Source organism: Felis catus, chromosome C2, assembly GCF_018350175.1.
Source record: "Felis catus isolate Fca126 chromosome C2, F.catus_Fca126_mat1.0, whole genome shotgun sequence".
Classification (NCBI taxonomy): Eukaryota; Metazoa; Chordata; class Mammalia; order Carnivora; family Felidae; genus Felis; species Felis catus.
In genome coordinates, this window is record NC_058376.1 from 120599400 (window position 1) to 120618239 (window position 18840).

Sequence of the window (18840 nt, forward strand, 5' to 3'; positions counted from 1 at the left end):
ACTTTGACTTTTTAACAAAATATCATCTAAAACACTTATGCTGTTGGATAGCATATTCTTGAAATGTGTGCAAAATAAACAATCATTTATTTTCCTCTTTGCTGTTTTAAAGCAATTTTTATTGGGTTGAGGGTGTAGGTTTCAGGATATAATGTAGTTTGCCAAATTCTGTAACCCCCCCCACCCCCCTTTTTTTAAGGTCATACAGGGTGTGGTGCCTTTAGAGAATTTTTTAAAAGTTGTAGTTCTTGGTGTTTTTTTCCTTCACTTTTTCAAAAATAGTAAGATAATCTAAACACCACTGGGAAGTTTTGGTTCCTGCTATTGGCTCCTGGGTTCCCCCAGTATTAAAAGTCATATTATTCTCTGTAGCTAGCTTTTACTTATTTTCTTGTTAGGTGTGTTTACATTCTTAACATTGTAAGCTCAGTACTAGAAATGAAGGCTTGATAAGTAATATTTTAATGATTATTATTATTATTTTGCTTAGCAAGGTGAAAATAATTTAGAGGGCAAATGAGGCATCTAAATTCAGCTATATCAAGCCAATTTGACAATAAATTATATTAAAAAATAAATTCAGCTACATCCTTTTTGTGGTGGTATGGTTGTGGAAAATCTTAATGGATCCATTCTGTTCTTGTTTTCTTTTATTAATCCCTAGTTATTGGAAAGTACGTAACAAAATAAAAGGTTTAAAATTATTTTTCTCTAATTAAATAAAGGAAAGCCTTGGTTCCTCCACAAGCCTGTAATTATTCTTAGAAAAACAAATTCTCTATGTATCTTAACTGGTCAATGCTACAGAAATACATTGTTGGAAAAGATCTTTTAAGGACAGAGAGATGCCAGCAAAGAAACACCATTTTCAGAACAGCACAGGATGGTGAGATCTGATGATTTGGGTTCTGTCTTCATTATCTGCCATAGGTAATGACGGTTCACTCACAAATCGCTTGGCTGAAAATGCACTTTGAAATCCCAGCACAGAAACTGTCTCCCTATTCTCATACACTAGTAAAAACAGAGAAGAATCTATTGAGAGTGTGTGTTTAAAGTAAGAGGATAAAGGCAGGAGCTAAAATGTGATTGAATCCCTCTTGTGCTTCCCCCCTTTCTGGCCTTAGATCTGGATGCTTGAAGGCAACAGAAATAAAGAGGGAACCCCAGTTTCCCAGCAATCAGCAAGCGCTAACACCTTTTTTTTTTTTTTTTTTTTTTTTTTAATAAGCAACTAGGGAATAACACTCCACAGAGGAAGCCATGACCCCCTCTCTGTTTATCATCTGTGGATCCCGAGGCCACGTCCCGCTAGGGTACCACTCGGCAGGGGGTTCCCCTGTCCTCCTTCTTCCCAAGGCCCTGCGAGTGGGATGTCACAGGGGCCGTGTGTCCTGGGGTGTCAGGGAGGAGACGCCCGCCCTGCCCCAGGAGAGGAGGCGGCTTGCCCTCGGAGCCGCCCCCTCCCGCCGCCGGAGAACAAACGGGATATTCAGCCGTGGCCTGTGGCTGCCAGAGCAACTCCTCTGGGGAAATTAAGCGTCGAGTCAGCCTGCACCGTAATCGTCTTTAAAAGCACCCCCACCCGCCTGCCGAGCACACCCGGATACCTGGGCTGCCCCGCGGCTGCGTGTCTGTGTGTGTGTGCGTGTGCGCGCGCGCGCGCGCGCGTGTGTGTGTGTGTGTGTGTGTGTGTGTGTGTGAGAGAGAGAGAGAGAGAGAGAGAGAGAGAGAGAGAGAGAGAGAGAGAGAGAGAGAGAGAGAGAGAGAGGTGGGGGGGAGAGAGAGAGAGAGAAAGAAAGGCGGGGGGAGCAGCAGCCGGGGCGTGTGCGGCGTGCGAGCCTGTGTTTCTGCCCGAGTGTACCGGAGTGTGAGCCTGGGGAGGGGGGGGGGGTGGTGCGAGCCGGTGTGTGTACCGGCGTGCGCGCCGGGGTGGGAACGAGCCGCGTGCGTCTACACCGGCCATGAGGGGCGCGGGCGCCTGGGCCGCGCTCTGCCTGTTGCTGGCCGCCGCCGCGCAGCTGTCGCGGCAGCAGCCCCCGGAGAGGTAACGCGACCCCCACCCGGGCTCCCTCCCTTCCTACCTTCCTCCCGCTCTCCTGCAGCCAAGCCCGCAGCTTCCCTGCAGCCGCGTCGGGGCGCCCAGGGAACCAGCGCGCGACCCCGCGCTCACCCGGGCTCTGGCGTCCCCGGTCCCCGCGCCGGTTGTCCCCGGGCCGGGTCCCGAGCCCCCCAGCTCCGCCTGCCCCCGGTCCTGCCGCTGGCCGGACCACCACGTGGCGGGGGCTGGAGCTGACCTGCGCCTCTTCTTCCCTAGTGCTTATGCGGGCGGAGGGAGGCACTGGGGCCCAAGTCTGTGGACTTTGCTTTTTTACTTCTGTTTTCCTCTCCCGGGCGGCTTGGCCCAGAGACATGAAGCCTTGGGGAAAACGAGTCGCGCGGCGCGCGCGGGCAACCGCACGCCACCTCCATCAGAAAGTTAACTCTTCTCCACCTCCATCAGAGCTGAGGGAGGGCCCTGGTCCTGGACTGGGGGACCCACTTTTGGCATCCCCTCTTCCACCTCCATCACCAGCCACCTCCGTTTGTAAATGGGAGGCCCTGCCAATGGTCAATGAAATTCAGAAAAGGAGAGAAGTAGGCATCTCTCCACATCTAGGAAATTAAAACTTTTTAATGTTAACCAATTGCTTGTTTATCCATTTACCATTTTCCTATAAGCTCTTACCACTATGTGGAGGATTTGCTTATGGATGGATGGATAAGTAGATGTGTTACTAGGATGGAGACAGATGGCAACTGGACTGAATGTTTTATTAGGCTATAATTTATTCTAAAAGCTAGCAAGTATTTCAAATCCCGTATATAGTGCAGGCATTTATTAATCAATATTAACTTTATCCATATTTAATAGGCTACACCTTTCTGAAGTTGACATTGGATTGTTAGACCCACTTTCAAATTAAGTGTCCTTCTTTTATTTTCCCAGACCTGTTTTCACATGTGGCGGCATTCTTACTGGAGAGTCTGGATTTATTGGCAGCGAAGGTTTTCCTGGAGTGTACCCTCCAAATAGCAAATGTACTTGGAAAATCACAGTAAGCATTTTTTTTTAAGGGTATTCTCCTGGAAGTGGGTATTGGAAACAGTGGAAGGCTGCTGCATTTTTCCTCTGGCGTAAGGATCTAGGTAAGGGGCGAGTGCCTGAAATAGTGAAATGTTGGATTTACCTCAACTATGTGGGAGATTTTTATTAATAGAACTAGTGGCATCCTGTGTTAATGATTAGAAGGGGCACAAGATAACTGTTGAAGGAATAAATTCTTAAAGCAGATGTGTTTCTGAAAACTCATCCTGACTCAGTTGAGTTTCATAGATTGAAAATTAAGGCTGTTTTCAAAGGCCTGTTGTAATGACTTTTGGAATCCATTTGTTGCCTGTGCCCTGCATAAATGTCTCCTAGTGGAGAACGGAAGATCAAAGGTAATGCTCATCCCTGACTACTTTATACCCATTATGAGTAAAAGGGAAAAGAAAATGAAAAAAAAAAATCCCACTTAATGTTCCTGATTTAAATCCACCACTAATGGCAGTCTGAGAATAGAGAATAATAATAATTGTGGAATAGGGCAGTAAAGTCTAAATATCAAACAAAGGCTAATAAAATGCCCATGCTGGTTAGTATTGGCATAGATTATGCCAAGTCAAGATAAGCAGTCAGATTTCCAGACAGCCATCTTAAAAAAAAATAGTCTGGATTTAGAATCAGCTAGATTGAGTCATCTTTCTAGTCAGTATGATGGTGAGTCTTTTTCATTTTTTCGTTGTTGGGAAGTTGTTTAGTAATTGAACACATTGGTTCACTGAGACCTTTATTCAGTCAGATTGTGCCACAGGCTGATTATAATTTTTAAAGTAGCTCCCTCTTACTGAGCACTTACTGTTTCCTAGACACTATGCCAAGTAGTTAACTCACATACTCTCACTGAATCCTTGAAATCACTCTGAAAAGTAACTCTTCTGTACCCATTTTATAGATAGGAAACTGAGGCCTAGAACAATTATATAAGTTGACTTGATCAAACATTTGGTAAGTTCAGCTTTGCATAAAGTGAAACCTATTTTGTAATGGGGCATTTTTAACAAGGTCGTTTGACAGGCAATATGAGGGGTCCACTGCCTTAATATAAAACTTGGCTCCTGTATTTGTTGATGCTCCCCTATAAAATATTGACTGTCTGATGAACTGGTACATATTTCATTATGTTACTGCAACACATGGAGCCAGGAGAGAATGAGTCATAAGAAGTAGCTTTGAAATAGTGATATTAGTGTGAGCGTGAATAAGGCTTCAAAATAAACACGGAACTTGGTTTTCATATTATAGTTGTGTTTCAGTTGTAATTTAATGGCTTTAAGTTATACATGATCCAAGGAAATTAATGGCCGGGAGGCATCATGTGCCTAACAAGTAGAAATTTATGGTTGGCTATATACGGGGTATTATGGGCATAGTTGGTATGGCATCAAATGTCGATGGGAGGAGGGTGTCCAGTGAAAGTTTTCCTTGGTAAAGCAGTGGTGTGCTTCAGCAGAGGCCTGACTACCATATTCTTACGTGGGAGGAGGGGAAGTATAATGGATGTTCTGTTTGGATGCAATGTAAAAGTTAGGTGTATGGGCCCACCAGTCAGTCTTCCCTGGATTCACATTGTCATTCTACCACTGATAAATTGTGTGACCAGGATTTATCTTTCTTAAACCTCGGGATTGTAGGGCACCTGGGTGACTCTGTGCGTTAATTGTCTGACTTCGGCTCTGCTCATGATCTCAAAGTTCGTGAGATCAAGCTATGTGTTATCGGGCTCTGTGTTGACAGCTCAGAGCCTGGAGCCTGCTTCGGATTCTGTGTCTCCCTCTCTCTCTCTGTCCCTCCCCAACTCACACTCTGTCTCTCAAAAAATAAATGAACATTAAAAAAAAAACCCAAACACCTCAGGATTGTTGTGAAATTAAAACCAATTAGTGCACATAAAGGCCTTTGGCTCAGTGCCTGAGATATAATAAGTGCTTAATAAATGTTACCCATCACTGTTATCATTTTCATTATCATTATTGTTTGGTATTGACTTCTCCTTCCTTCTGACTTATAGTCGATGTGGCAGATCACTGTTACCCACTTACTTCATTGGTTAAGCTGGGCTTGGCATCAGCTCAAAACAACTCAGACTTCTATGGAACAATCTACTATATCTATATCTATATCTATATCTATATCTATATCTATATATCTATATCTATAATCTATATCTATAATCTATATCTATATATCTTTATCTAGGAAGACCTTATTTCTGCGGTTGGGTTCTATAATCATACTGATGGTATTCTGTGTGAGTCAGGACTAGGTTAGCTTCCAGTAACAGAGACCCCTAATAACAAAGGCTCAAACAGAAGTTTGGTTCTCTCTCACGTAAAGGAATCTAGAGGTAGGCAATGCAAGGTTGGTGTGGCGGCTTCAAACCTTTAGGCACTCAGTATCATTGTCTCTCCCTGTTAGGCCATACTTAGATGCGTGTTCAAGTTCCAGCCATCATGTTTCTGTTCTAGCCAAAATAAAGGAAGAAAAACAAGGGCATGTATCCTCCCTTTAAGGACATTGTGCATAATTACATGCAGCTCTCCTCTTACATCTCATTGGCTGGTTTTTAGTTACATGGCACTTCTAGCTGCAAGAAAACTGAGAAATGAAGTCTTCATTTCAGGCATCCAGGTGCTCTGCTAAAATTCAAAAGTTTTCTTTTGAGTAAAAGTTTTCTATCAACTGTGGAAAGAAGGGAAAACAAGCAGACGACAAGCAGTCTCTGTGACATATTTATTTGTGGTTTTCTCAGGCTGCCTGAACTCATGTTCATGAAGTTGACTAACAAATGCCAGCCTTTTTTGGCAGAAGAAAAAAAAAAAAAGAAAAAAATTTTTTTTAGAAAGTATAGGTAATGTAGAAAAAAGGATTACACAACTTGATTTTCTACTTAAAAAAAGCTTAATAGTTTTCACTCTTAGCCAGTTGAGTTTATTCTATTCCAAGGGGCCTGTGTCTTTTGTGTTTGCATATGAGTAGCTACCAAGAACTTCCAGAGAAGCCCCGCATATTCTCCTGGTTATAATTACTGCCTCTGCTATTCCCAAAGGCCCTGAGTACTCTCAAGGTCTTAGTTTGACATTTTTATTTCTTCATATTTCACAGAGAATAGCACTAACTCATTTGTGAAAATCTTCTCAGTTCTTCTTCACAGTCCTCTAGTTTGTCGGAGTAGCAGAAGAGGACTTCGAGCTCCTGTACATCCTAGGGAACATAAAAAGAGGAGGACCGTGATAGTGCTAAAATTAGTAATCCTGAGGTCTCTCATTCATTCAACAGATGTGTTTTGACTGCTGGATACTATGTGGATTATGGCAGCAAACAATGCAGCCAAACTCCTTGCCCTCCCTTATGCAGCTAGCATTCTAGTTTGGAGAGGTGAGCAATTAATATTTAAATAAACAAGTAAATAATAAGATATTAAGTAGTGAGAAATACATTGTAAATATAAAATAGAGGTGCCTGGGTGCTCAGTCGGTTGAGCATCTGAACTCTTGATTTTGGCACGGGTCATGATCTCACGGTGAGATAGACCCCCTTTGTCGGGCTCTCTGCTGAGCTTGGAGCCTGCTTGGGATTCTCTGTCTCTCTCTCTCTGTCCCACTTCCCCTCTTGCACGTACTTTCTCTTTCTCACTCTCTCTCTAAAATTAAAAAAAAAAAAGATACTACTCCACATCCATTAGGATGGCTATTATAAAAAAATAGAAAATAGCAAGTCTTGTTGGCAAGATGTAGAGAAATTGGAACCTTTGTGCATTGGTGGTGGGGATGTAAAATGATGCAGCTGCTGTGGAAAACAGTATGGCACTTTCTCAAAAAATTAAACCTAAAAAAAAGCAGAATGAAACCTATAAATACAGAGAACACACTGATGGTTGCCAGAGGGGAGGTGGGTGGAGGGATGGGCAAAATGGGTGAAGGCGAGTGGGGGATACAGGCTTCCAGTTATGGAATACATAAGTCATGGGGATGAAAGGTACCACATAGGGAATACAGTCAGTGGTACTGTAATAACGTTGTATGGTGACAGATGGTGGCTATACTTGTGAGCACAGCATAGGGTGTACAGTTGTCCAGTCACTGTGTTGTACACTTGAAACTAATGTAACATTTGGGTGTCATTGATACTTCCATAAAAAAGAAAAACAAACATAGAATTATCATATTATCTAGCAATTCCATTTCTGGGTATATACCCCAAAGAAGTGCAAGCAGGGACTTGAGCAGATACCTATATATCCATGTTCATGGCAGCATTATTCACAGTAGCCAAAAGGTGGGAGTAACCCAAGTATCTATCCACAGATGAACAAATAAGTAAAATGTGGTGTAGACATACAAAGGAACACTATTCAGCCTTAAAAAGGGAATTCTGACACATGCCACAATATGGATGAACCTTGAAGACATTGTGCTAAGTTAAGTAAACCATCACAAAAGAACAAATAGTGCATGATTCTGTTTATATGAGGTATCTAGAGTAGTCAAATTCATAGAGTCAGAATGGTGGTTCTCAGGGTCTGCTGGGTGGGGAGTTAATGTTTAATGGGTACAGAGTTTCACTTAGGGAAGATGAAAAAGTTTTGGAGATGGATGGTGGTGGCGATAGTTGCGCAACAATGAAAGGTCATTCTGGCTGCTGTATAGAATGAGTTGTAGGCAGTTAAGAATGGAACAGGGAGACCAATTAGGAAGCTAATATGGCATCTAGGAGAGAGGAGATAGTGGACTAGACAAGGGTGGTAACAAAGAAGATGAAACATGGACTCTTCTGCCTAAAGCAGTTGGCTTAGCAGTTCTGAATGCAGTTAGGATGTGGTGGCACCAGCCAGGAGGCTGGATATATACCAGGCTCAGGACCGTTGCTTGGCAGCTGCTCCAGACAGGGCTGAGCTCTGGTGTGGCCTCAGGGAAGGCGGTCTGTTAAAGGCTTTCCCAAAACCGGAGGAGGATCAGTCCATTTTCCTGCTCCTGCAGTCAGTAAACCAAGAACGGAGTTTCTACTGGCTAATTCAATATAAATTTTATTAAAAGGGGCACCTGGGTGGCTCAGTTGGTTAAGCATCCAACTCTTGATTTTGGCTCAGGTTGTGATCTCACGGTTTGTGAGATCGAGCCCCTCATTGGGTTCTTCGCTGACGGTATTGAGCCTACTTGGGATTCTCTTTCTCCCTCTCTATGCCAACCCCCCTGCTCATGTGTGTGTGCATGTGCATACCCCCTCTCTCTCAAAATAAATAAACTTTAAAAAAATTTAAAAAATTAATTTATTGAAACATCACAGAGATGCCTCAAAATGGGAGTCTCAAGAGTGGTCCTAAAAGTCTAGTTCCTATAGTTGAAGAGGAATATTCTGCCTCTTGCTCCTTACCTTCCTCTCATCGTGGTTCTTCCAGATTGGAGATGTGTTCCCGCAAAGTGGCTGTCCCCACCAAATTGTTTTCATTGAACAACATCTTAGTAGGAGATTGAAGAGAGTCTAATGGTAGTATCTGTTTACTTTAAGAAAGTTGAATACTGCCTGTCACAACCAAACTTTCTAGCCAATTGTAATAGACTTTTCAGTATGGAAATACAGCTTACAGATTAGAGATTTAGATTTGTCCTTAAATTATAGTACTTTAAAATTTTCATAGCTAGTTCTTGGATAGCTGCACTGTCCCAAACACTGTCTACATTGGCTATTTAAGTTAATTAGCCAAATTAATTTAAAAATTCAGTATCTAAATCACATTAGCCATATTTTTTTTTTGTTTATTTTATCTTGAGAGACAGAGAGAGAGAGAGAGAGAGAGAGAGAGAGAGAGAGAGAGAGAGAGAATCCCAAGCAGGCTACACGCTGACAGCTCAGAACCCAACCCAACACTCAATCCCACAACCCTGGGATCATGACCTGAGCCAAAACGAAGAGTTGAACGCTTAGCTGACTGAGCCACCCAGGTGCCCCCACATTAGCCATATTTCAATTGTTTAGTAGCCACATATAGATAGTGGCTACCATATTGAGCAGTATATAATACGAATATTTCCCTCAACACAAAAACTTCTTTGGATAGTGAGGTTAATTTTACTCACGTGAAGGTATGTTCAGGACAGGGGTGCTCCGTGCTGCTTCGTTGTGCTTCTGCTTTGCAAGTGGAGAAGCTGACACTTGTTCTATGGAGAGTTGAAATTGTGACTGGAACTCAAGCCTCTTGACTCAGCTGCATCTTTCTGGCTGCAACTCTTGGTGACCTCAACTAGTCTTAGGTTTTACTAATTAATCTTACTGAATATGTTCTCAAAAATGTACAGTTAGAGATTAAGCCAGAGAATTAGAGGGTTATGAAATTGTTAAATATTTTGTAATCCGTGATGGGGTAGAAAGTTTCTTAGTTTCCTGTGAGAGTTGATTTTTGGAATTGGAAGTTAAGGGGCATCTGTATAAAAAAATACTTATTTGGGGCGCCTGGGTGGCTCAGTCGGCTAAGTGTCTGACTTCGGCTCAGGTCATGATCTCATGATCCGTGAGTTCAAGCCCCACATCGGGCTCTGTGCTGACAGCTCAGAGCCTGGAGCCCGTTTCAGATTCTGTGTCTCCCTCTCTCTCTGCCCCTCCCCTGTTCATGCTCTGTCTTTCTCTTTCTCAAAAATAAATAAACGTTAAAAAAATTAAAAAAAAATACTTATTTGACATAGGTGGTGGGGACAGGAGTTAAGTAGGATTTGAGAGCTAATGTACATAAAACTTTGGAAAATGGTGGTTGGTTCTTCTAAGGAGGTTTGGGTTGAGACAAAGTTCAGCTGAACTGATTTAAGGATGAGAACCAGTAACTCCACCTGTAGCCAGCCCTGTAACAGGAAACAAAGCTTTGAGTATTAACACTAAGTGGACCCTCTATCGCAGTGGTCCTCCTGCTAGGTGCATGTGTGCATCGGGATCAGACGGTGCGGGAGACAGTAAGAGATCTCTGAGATCCCTAAACGAAGCAGAAAAGAGTGGACCATTGTGAACAAGAACACAGCCCGTGTGATGAAGTTCACTGCTGCGTTGACAAGACATTTTTGAAGAGCGCACTAGGTATGGTGCTAGAGGTATACAGATGAATATGTATGAGATGCAAACGTGGGGGGGCTGCCTGTGAAGACGTGTTCCCCAGGCTCCGAGTGGGAGTGAGGCTCCACAGGTAGCTCTGATACAAAAATCTCCATTCTGTTAATGGTTTTATTATAAATTCATTGCAAACTTGGCAAATCACCAATACTTTTTCTGTTCCTTGATCTTTTCATCCATAACTTGTTCATTTTATAATCCCATAGTAGAGTTACAGATTCATACTGATGGTTTGACACAGTTTTTGAATTAAAAAAAATAGACGTTAGTAGCAAAATAATACCTTGTGAAAGCAACTATTCAGAGTTTGACTTGGGCTACATATGTTATGGCTGGTTAAGTGGAACCAGCTGAATCTTTGTTTATAGCAACTATGCAAATTAGAGGAAACTGGAAGCCTAGAACCTTCTGGGAAATCTCCTTGAATAGATACGTAGGAATTGTTATTTTAAATTGGTTCCCAAAGTTAAAACTAAATGTGGCATCTGAGTGTGTTAGGCAGTTGCCGTCCTTATCTAACAGAAACAGCAGTTGGTATGTAGATACAGGTGAAAATGATTTGTGCTTAGATTTAAAGCTGGGCATGATTTACAAAAGTTTTTAAAATCAGGTACTTCATATTATGTTGTCCTGTTGTTATAAATCAGCATTAGAATTCCAAAGTACTTATTTATTATTTATATCTCTTCTTTATTTCCAATTTTAGTATACGTGCTGCCAACGGAACACTTTATTTCAAAAAAAATTTTTTTAAGGTATTGAAATTAGCCAATTATTGAAGGTTTCAGTTATTATTTTCAGCAGAAATCTGGCTTGGGAAAAATCAGCAAACGTTTGAGGAGTTTAAAATTTGGCAGTGGAGGTTTCTTTAACTCTGAATTAAATAATGTGGGAGTGTCAGAAGGTCACAGACCTTTGCCAGAAATGGGAGAACAATTATAGCAATGAATAGAATCACTTCCATTTAAACTAGAAGTGTGTGGCAAAATTTTCTTTAGCTAATTCATGCAGAAGAAAAAGCATAAATCATATGTTGAAGATCTTCAGGCTCCCAGGTAATCCATGTACGGTCATTTTGATAACTATTCTTTCTTTTGAACTGGAATTAAATATACTGGAAATGGTGGGGTTCGGAGCAAATAGTCAAGAAAAAATTTTTGAGATGTCTTTGGTGCAAAAAGGTGGTTTTATTAAAGCACGGGGACAGACCTTTGCACAGAAAGAGCTGCACTGGCGTGGTGACAGGTGACTGATTATATACTTTCATGTTGGGAGGGTGTTAGGGATAGCATAGGTCTCTAAGGAATTTGGAAGCAAGATTTCCAGGACCTTGAGGGGCTAGTTGTCAGGAAAAGGTCATTTACTACTGTCTAGTAAAAGCCTAGTCATGAGACCCTTCAGATGTGTATCAGTGGGCCATATGCTTGGAGGATGATTGCTAAACTCTGTCCTGGGGGTAGAGATAAAGGAAGTTTCCAAAGGAATTTTTATATGTTAATGTAGATTTACAGGATCCCGGGGGTCGGGATAATGTTAAGCTAAGATTGCCTTTTGCCTTTAGCAAAGTGTCATCATCGAGGTGGTTGAGTTCCTAGAGGAAGGTCACTCTGTCTCAAGGACTTGTCATTGGGCTATAAGGTATAAGGAAATTTAATTTATTCCTTTCGCCTTTGATCAATACTAGTTATTTTATAGATTGTAGATATAAAATAATAATTTGTGATTTTCAGCATACCTTCAAATACATTGTATCATTGTATTTCATTCCCATCCAATTCTGTGATGTCAGTGGCATACGTATCAGTATGCCCATTTCACATGTAGGGAAACTGAGGTCTAAAGAACTCCTAACTTGGCAGTATTGTCATTCCTGCACAGGTATGAAAAGACTAGCACAAAATTTTTCAGCTTACTAATACAAAGGCACTATCACAAGCTTACTTAGCAAATAAATTAACATTCACCTGATGCTTATTAAGTATCTGCTGTGAACTAAGCCTTGGTTGGGCCCTGGGGTAAAAAAGACAAGGCAAAGTTTCTGTCCTCAAGGAGTTTATAAACTGATGGGGAGTTAGAGAAAACCAGTAGCAGTTATGTGTGTAAATAGCTACGATGCTCACTGTAAGTAGTTTTAAGTATTGATAATGTGGAATAAGTCTTATTTACATTTTTAAAAGATTATTGAATGTCTTAGATTATTATTGCTTTATGCAAAGAGTGAAAGATGTTAGGACCCATTTTATATCTGTGCTACTCTAAGACTTGAGAAATTGGTACTGTGTCCTTTGTTTGACATCATAGGGCCCTTTTACAACACCTGCTTTATATTTTTCAAATATGTCTGATAAATAATCATATAAAGACATTCCTATACCATTGTCTTGGGGGTAGTTTTGCTAACTACATTTTAATGTGTGTTAAAGTCATCATACTGAATCTATCCTCCAAAAGCCTGATTAAATTTAAATGGATTTCACATTTTTAAAGAAATGATAGGTTAAAAATGTAGTTGGGATTTATATTTTCCCAATAACCTGCATATGGCTTCGTGAGAAGAAAGTCAGTAGTGGTGGGGCATGGGGTTGTGTGAAAATTGAAACAAATAATGATGTTCTACTAAGATCAGTGCTGGGTATATAATTTGAGAAAACAAATAGTGAATTTAGACAGGAACTCAACATTTAAGTCACTTAATTATACCTAAGAGTATAGCAAGAGGTTCTAAAATTGCTTTAACTATTATTTGCCTGGCATAACCACAGCAGGACAGATAGGGGAATGGAATTTTGGCCTTAAGCACATATTTCCTGGCTTTAAACTACATGTAGAATTTAGAATTATATAGAGACTTAAATTCCAATCTTAACTATGGGTTTTTTTTTTTTTATGTACGCATATATTTGTTGGACTAGGCCTGGTTATTTCAGCTGCCTTGAATAGTAATTTAACCTGGTGCTTGACTTAATATTATTTACATCTAATTCCTTAGTAAAGATGGGAATAATTAACAGAGAATGTCTGCATACCCAAGCTTGAGGACCATATGAATGGGATAAGAGCACTATAGCTGTTTTTTGTTTAGGTTTTTTAATTAAGAGAGTATAATTCAGATACTTTGTGATTCTTAGGGCACTTACACTGTCCCGATTAGGTTTCAGTTGATAAGACATTGGAAGAACTAAAACATTTCCCTTGCTCCCTTAAATCTTCCTGGGAAGCAAGGAGAACACAAATCCCAAATAAATAAGCAAGGAGGTGACATTTTCCCATTGGGACCTCAGTCCAGTTTTTCTAAATTTGTTTAGTTTTCTGCTTTTTTTAAAAGGGCTTCTGTTGCTTGTTTTTGTTTTGTTTTTCTTTGCTCGTTCACATGAAAATCAAATGTTTTTATTGATTGAAAACCTAATGTTATAAATGTGCTTATTTGTACTGCCTGCAGTTTTTAGTGCTGGGCTAAAGCAGAGCCTTAGAAAGGGCTTAATGAGTAGAAGGAAAATGAGACACCATGAAAACGAAGTCTTCATGTTTTCCTGAAAAAGATTGTCCTTACTAACATATTAGTGACCAAAAAGTCATTCTTTCCTGAACTATCACTTTAATAATGGAGCACAAAAATAGCACACTTCAAACCTCTCTGTCAAAAAGCAGTATAAATTGAGAAGGCATTTAACAGAGGTAAAACACCCGGAAAGGGTCTTAAAGAATGTATTATTAAGAAGACTGATGGAATCACTTTCACATTCCTTGCCCACCTCCAGAATTCAATTTATGATGTGAAATTATGGGCAAATTAGAATTGTTCCATAAATTTTGCAGATTCCTCAAAATCTATCAAGAATTAACAATACCAAAAAAAAAAAAAAAAGAGAGAGAGAGAGAGGTCTCATTTGTTGGCTTCTCTGTGCTAGAGACCAGAGAAGCATATAGGGGAGCTCCTAATTTTAAGGGTTCTCTTTTTCCCCACATTGTTCTGCCTAGTTAGGAAAGTGTTCCTGTGAATAGTTGCTGTCCCATGTTCCTGGCACAGTGAAGTTTCATATGTATAGATTATTGCTTCTTCATCTTATGAAAAATGTAATCACTACCTTTATCTTACACGGTTTCACCTTATAATTTAGCAGCTTTAACAACAGTGGCAATAGCTCTTTTGGGTATACTTGAATGTCTTACTCTAGGAACTTTGGAGAAAATAAGTGTTTTCTTCAGATATATTATTTGTTAAATCATGATAGTCAATGTTGGCAAGTCTTTGGAAAACCAGTATAAATATCTAAAAATAAATGGAACACCCATAGAGAAGTGGGGAGTTGGAATTAAAACAGCACAAGCCCTGCCACTAAATATCACCTCTCTTTCATCCCCTCACCCCCAAGACACTCCTGAGCACTGCATATAATAAAATAGTGTTTCCCAAAATGTGGAGGGAGGGAGAGACTTTTTAGTCAGAGATGGGCTGTTCTGTGGATAAGGCTGACAAGAAGGGCACAGGGAAGCCAGTGGAGATAATTTTTCTGCTTATGCCTCCTAAAAATGAATTGATACGAGTCTGATTGCTAGACACAGACCTTCTAAAAGCCCTAGGCTGAGATTTACCTTCTCTGAAAAAAATCATAATTTATTCTTTAAAACCATTTTTAAAGTGTCTACCAGAGACCAGGTGCTGGGTTGGGCACAAAAGACTGCAATGGAAAGAAATCCATATCCCTGAATGAGAGGGGAGGAGACAAGGAGGCTCTTACTAGTGAGGGAGAAGTCCCCAAAATGAATGACAATGACACAGGGTGGTAAGTTTCATATCAAGGGTTGTATATGTGGCATTACTCAGTGACTAGAAGAATGTGCATTGGAAAGTCATACTGATACACTGTTCAGCTATTTACTAGGTATGTGATATACATTCCAGAACTTTCCAAAGTTGTTTATCATGGTCAGACCTGCCCTGTAAGGGTAATGTGAGGATTGAAGGAGATAGTAGATGGAAGGTTCTTGGCACAGTGCTTGGTGCAAGCATGCACTCAATAAATGGTGGTGATGGTGATTTTTTTTTTTTTAACCTCTCTTCCAGGGCTGTAATAAGGCATAAAAGGGTGGTGTTTGTGTAGAACTTGTCTACAAGCCAGTGCATTTCATGCTGGATGGTAATCCCTTTGGGGCATGGCTAGCTCCCATTGGAAATACCCACTCCTACTCACTATGTCCTTTCTTCACTTAAAATACGATCTTTCATAAGACTGTCCACAGAAGTACTTCCAAACCTTCCCTGCTTTTCCTCAAGCCATGTCCCCTCAACCAAACACCTCCCTCCCAGCACCAACCAAAAGTGCCCCTTAACTTTTGAAACTAGGATATTTAGAAACAGAGAAAGGATTGTCAGTTAAAAATTGCAAATAATTTTGTATGTTTAGAGATAGGGACTTTAATTAACCTTTGGAGCCTCAAATCACCAGAATAGTCCCCGCTATTCACTTATTCCTAATAGAGACACCTCATGATAGAGTGGTTAAGAGTATAGTTCCTGGAGCCAGACTGCCTGGATTCAAATACCAGCTCCACTATTGTGGTGGTAAGTCTTTAAAGATGACCCCCCCCCCAATATCATATCTCACAATATCATACTTCACAATATCATACCTTCACAATACCTCCTGGTATTCATGCCTTTTTCTAGTACCTCCAAATACTGAATCTGGGTTGGCCCTATGAAACAAACAGAGTAGGGCAGAAGTGATACTACATGACTTCTGGGACCAGGGTGTAAGAAATCTTAAAGCTTTTGCCTTAGTCTCTTAAAACATGCACTCTGGGGGAAGCTAGCTGCCATGTAAGGACCACCATGTTGTGAGGAAGCCCAAGCCAACCATGTAGAGAGGCTTCATGGAGAGGGAGAGAAAGAGGAGAGAGAGGACAGAGATGCCCAGACAGCCCCCACTTATTCTAGTCTTCCTGGCTGAGGTGCCAGACCCTGGAGTAAAAAAGTCATCTTGGAGAACCAGCCCAGTTATGCCTTCAGGTGACTCAAGCCCTAGCTGATAACTGATGATAGTTATATGAGATAATTCAAGCAAGAACAACCCAGCTGGGGCCAGTGAACTTACAGAACCATAAAAAATAAGAGCATATTGGGGTGCCTGGATGGCTTAGTCGGTTAAACATCCGACTCTTAATTTTGTCTCAGGTCATGATCTCATGATTCGTGAGCTTGAGCCCCATGTCCAGCTCTGTGCTGACAGCATGAAGTCTGCTTGGGATTCTCTGTCTCCCTCTGACTCTTCCTCTCTCTCTGCCCCTCCCCGGCTTGTGCTCACTCTTTCTGTCAAAATGAATTAAAAAAAAAAAAGAGTACATTGTTTTAAGCCACTGACTTTTGTGGTGGTTTTTATGTAGCAATAGATTACCAAAACAGTTACTTACTACCTGTATGGCCTTGAGTTTATTAATCTTTCTGTGCCCCAGTTTCCTCATCTAATAAAATGTGGCTAAGAATATCCCTTACCTCATAGGATCACTTTGGGGATTTAGTTACTGAATGTACAGTATTAAGGTGACTTCATAGAGAAAGAACCAGGGAAGTAAAGATCCTGACCCAACTCCCTTCCCTATTTGCAATTCCTGTTGGGGCTTCCCATGGCTACAAGCAACTGAAGGATAATTGTAGATGATTTCATTCAGATCAACCACCCAGAAAGGAGAGTAGGGTGGAAATAGGAGGAGAATGGACTTGGAGGGGCAAATAGAAGATATTTGACACAAAGAGCTCTATCAGCATTCACCAGAGAAGTGGAACCAGTAGGAGATATATACGCATATACATGCAGGCATATACACATAGAAAGATATACATGTGTACTTAGAAATACACATGCACACATGTACAAACATACGTATACATACATACATAAAGAGATTTGTTTCAAGAATAGGCTTATGCGATTGTGATGGCTGGCAAGTCCGAAATTTGTGGAGAACCTGTTAGGCAGGAGGAGCTGATTCTACAGTGTTGAGACAGAGTTTCTTCTGAGATACCTCAGTTTTGCTGTTAAGGCCATTCAACTGATTGGATGAGGCCCACCCACATTATCAAGATAATCTCCTTAAAGTGAACTGATTGTAGATCACATTTATGAAATGCCTTCATGGCAATACCTAGATCAGTGTTTGAATAACCGGATATTACAGCTTATCCAAGTTGACAATGTGAAACTAACTATCACAGAGCCACTGAAGGGTCTGGAGCAGGGGAGTGACAAGGGTCACCCTGGATGCTGTGTTGAGAACAGAGATTGGGGTGCAGGGGTGACAGTAGTGAAACTAGTTAGGAGGCCATCGATGTAGTTAGATGAGAGATGATGATGGTTTAGACCAGCATGGGAGCCAAGAAGGTGGTGAGGGATAGTCAGTTTGTGGATGTACTTTAAAATAGAGCCAAAAAAGAATTGCTGGTGGACAAAATGTGGGGAGGAAGAAAAAGAGGAACCAGGGATGGCTTCACAGTTACTGACCCGTGCAAAGTGGAAGGATGGAGGTGCGATTCATCAACCATGACAGGGAGGCCAGGGCAAAGCAGATTTGGTGGGGGAGGTCAGATGTTCCGTTTTGACACATTAAGCTGAGGTGTACATCAGATCCCACGGTGAAATGCCATTCCAAATACTACTCATCCAGCAGAGAGAACAGGTGGCAGGTAACAGTTTACTCCCTATTCTTCAATAAGTGCTTTAGGAAGTAACAAAAAATAGAAACATGATCAAATGGCGGCAGGTGAGGTTCAAGAGACTGGGTGCGGACATGACTATGTTTAGGTGTGGTGGCAGCTGAAGATAAAGGTGCTTATGCAAGTGTTTGAAATAAAAAATAGTATGTAGTAAACCAACAATCAGTGTTTTACTTCACTGTTAATGTCAGTAAAGACATTTCTTTTATTGCAAATACACCTGCTCTGGTGTATTATAGCAATAAATCCTGTTTCTTGCAAGCCTAAAGCTATCATTCAGAGCCAAATGCCACTATTTTACGTTGAAAATAAAGTATTGGAATCTTTTGAATTTGAATTGTACAAAGGGTTTGGTTGCTTTAGAGTTTGGCATACTCCCAACACTGGATGTTTTTCTTCACTTTTCAGAAAAATAAATCAATAACTTGTTATTGGGCATATTTTCAAGCCACACCTAAATGCTGGAGCAGAACATGACAAATACTTTCTGGAGTTAAATGTTATCAGACACAGAATCAGGAATCCATTCACTGCTATTGCCCAGATTGAAACAGTCAGCTTTCTAGGTCCTGAGTGTGATATGTCCATCAGCCTAACATTTTACAGAGTGCTGCAGTTGATAATGAGAAATCACCTCATTTTTCTGGGTCCTCATTTGATTCGACTACCCAGAACTATGTGACAAAGCCAGCAAACACTTGCTGCCTTTCTTGACATCCTGTTATTCTTAGTTAGGCTTTTCTAACTTGTAGTACTAAAAATAAAAAATAAAACTGACTGCTGTTGGGACTATTCCAATGTATTGGCATACTTTGGAATCATCCTCTTGTTTATGTGAAAAAAAAATTTTTTTTAACGTTTATTTATTTTTGAGAGAGAGAGACAGAGCATG

General features: G+C 40.8%; 1 protein-coding gene across 2 annotated transcripts in view; it reads left to right on the top strand.

Moving 5' to 3' along the window:
* Positions 1-1890: 1890 nt before the first annotated feature.
* PCOLCE2 (procollagen C-endopeptidase enhancer 2) overlaps positions 1891-18840 on the top strand; it is a 62338-nt gene continuing 45388 nt past the window's right edge. The window contains exons 1-2 of one of the 2 annotated variants that reach the window (XM_023260496.2): positions 1891-2047; positions 2990-3098. In XM_023260496.2, coding sequence (XP_023116264.1) covers positions 1965-2047; positions 2990-3098 — 192 coding nt within the window. In that variant the 5' untranslated portion in view covers positions 1891-1964. Of the gene's footprint in view, positions 2048-2989; positions 3099-18840 lie in introns of those variants that run through there. The other variant, XM_045037484.1, reaches the window with a different exon arrangement.